General features: G+C 56.7%; 1 protein-coding gene across 2 annotated transcripts in view; it reads right to left on the bottom strand.

Moving 5' to 3' along the window:
* FUS (FUS RNA binding protein) overlaps positions 1 to 892 on the bottom strand; it is a 10,404-nt gene extending 9,512 nt beyond the window's left edge. The window contains exon 1 of one of the 2 annotated variants that reach the window (XM_010837367.1): positions 810 to 892. In XM_010837367.1, coding sequence (XP_010835669.1) covers positions 810 to 822 — 13 coding nt within the window. In that variant the 5' untranslated portion in view covers positions 823 to 892. The remainder of the gene's footprint in view (positions 1 to 809) is intronic. The other variant, XM_010837368.1, reaches the window with a different exon arrangement.
* Positions 893 to 1,997: the final 1,105 nt, after the last annotated feature.

The following is a 1,997-nucleotide window of genomic DNA, read 5'->3' as shown; positions in this document are numbered from 1 at the left end:
CTCGATACAGGAAACGAGGCGCTTCCCCCGCAGTAAAGAGCCAAAGCACCGAGAGAGGGTGTGGCCTCAGGCGGCCGTTCTTTTCAGTTCCCACCTCTGTAAGAGGAAATTAGGCGGGATAGGCCCCGGGCCCAGTCCTCAAGACCGTTGGACCACTCCCCAGCCCCCTACCCCCAGCCGTTAAGCGGGCGCGCGGCCCAGACCCCGAGCCTCCGCCTCCGGCCGCGTGGCAAGCGAGGCGGGAACGAGGCGGTCCCGCCCCTTCCCGAAGGACCCCGGGGGCGCAGCCCACACCGGACGCGCGCCGCGGAGCCTCCAGCCGAGGGTCTCGCGACAAAAAGCAGGGCCGACAGGAGACCGGAGAGGGGGGGCGGTTCACGCCGCCAGAAAGGGGAGGAGGGGCTAGCAGAGCGCGTGCGCGCTCCTCCGAGTGCCCGGATGCAGCACTGCGACAAAGCGGGCCCGAGCGCGGGGCTGGGGACGAGGGGGGAGAAGAGGGTACGGAGACCGAGCATTTCCATCCGTGCCTCCCATTCCCAATCACTAAGCTGCGTCCCTCCCAACCCTCACCTCAAGGAAGGGGGCAACGAAGGGACGACCTCCCGCCCCACGCGAGGCGCCAGAGGAGCAAAACAAAATGGCGACATCGGCCTCCCCCTTCCACCCCTCTCTGCTGCTTCCAGCCAGTGGTGCGAGGAAACGATCCTGCACTCTACAGCCGCTCGGGTCCCACCGAAAAACAAAAGCCGGACTGGGAGGGAATGAGATCCGGGGCCGGCGCGCCACCACCGCCTCGCGCCCTTACATACCGTTTGAGGCCATGTCCGCGCACGCGCGCACAGGCCGACAAGCAACAAGGTTCCAACACTGCAGAGCACCGACGCCTCGAGGACTGAGCAGCCCCGCCTCCTGCGTCGAGGTTTATGTACGCCTCCCCGCCTACGTCTCCCAGGGGAACGTACCAACTACGGAAAGGAAAGGGGGAAACATGGCCGGACTCCTGGCACTCTTCAGGGAATATAGAGGATCCTAGCAGGCAGAAAGGAAATGTATTAACTAAAAACTGTTCAGATCATATAGATAATCCTGTTTTTTCTGACAAAGAAATATTTGCTTTGCAAGACTAGCGCACGTTTCAGATCCGCCCCTAGGATGGCATAATGGTATGATCCGATTAACCCCTAGGGGCGGGGCAAGGGGCCCAGGGCTTCTGCGGGCGGAACTGTAGTCAAAGCCGGGAGTCGTAGGGCGGGAACCGAAATTCCTCTGGCTGGCCCCTTTCACTGGGCCTCACTTTCACTCGGGGCGTGGAGTTCCTGCGTTCCGTTCCCCTTACCCTTTTTCAGACGCGAACTCCCTCCGGCACACCCTCCCTCTCTGGCTCTAATGTTCCTCCCAAGACAACAGACACAGACCCTCTCTCAGCGTCTCGTTTTCACTCATCGTCTTTCTGGCTTACATCTCTTGAGTCCTTATCAGGGTTTGTAGATTGTGACTTTTGACATGAAAGAAATAAAGCAGGGAGTTTAGCCCGGACCCTTCGGTCCTAGTCTGATCAAGCACTGATCGCCCACCCAGCGTCCTCAAGGCTTGGCCCCTGACTAGCTGTTGGACGGGAAAGCCCAAACACTCCGGATCTCAAAGAGCGTTGAGATTAGATGAGGTATCTCCCACCCTTTCACAGATATTTTCCTGAAACTCTATCAAGAAACCAATGTGGAGATCCAGTAGTAACTGATATTTGTATAGAGCTGAAGTGGTTTCAAAATGCACAATTAAATGCTTTCCCAACACAGTCTTATGAAGAAAGTAAGCTATCCCCATTTTATAGATAAGAAAAATAAGACTCGGGCCAAGTACAATCCGTGATTATAGAACAGGTATCCTGATTTGAATCCAGGTCTGTGCAGCTGCAAAACACTCCTTTTGTTGGTTATATGAACACTTTGCAGTGTTCTGAAGTCTTTTTACTCTCTATAAGAATGCGGACAAAACGT

Source organism: Bison bison, unplaced genomic scaffold, assembly GCF_000754665.1.
Source record: "Bison bison bison isolate TAMUID 2011002044 unplaced genomic scaffold, Bison_UMD1.0 scf7180017864072, whole genome shotgun sequence".
Taxonomy (NCBI): domain Eukaryota; kingdom Metazoa; phylum Chordata; class Mammalia; order Artiodactyla; family Bovidae; genus Bison; species Bison bison.
Note: the sequence above shows the minus strand (reverse complement) of the source record. Positions and strands in the feature narration are given on the sequence as shown.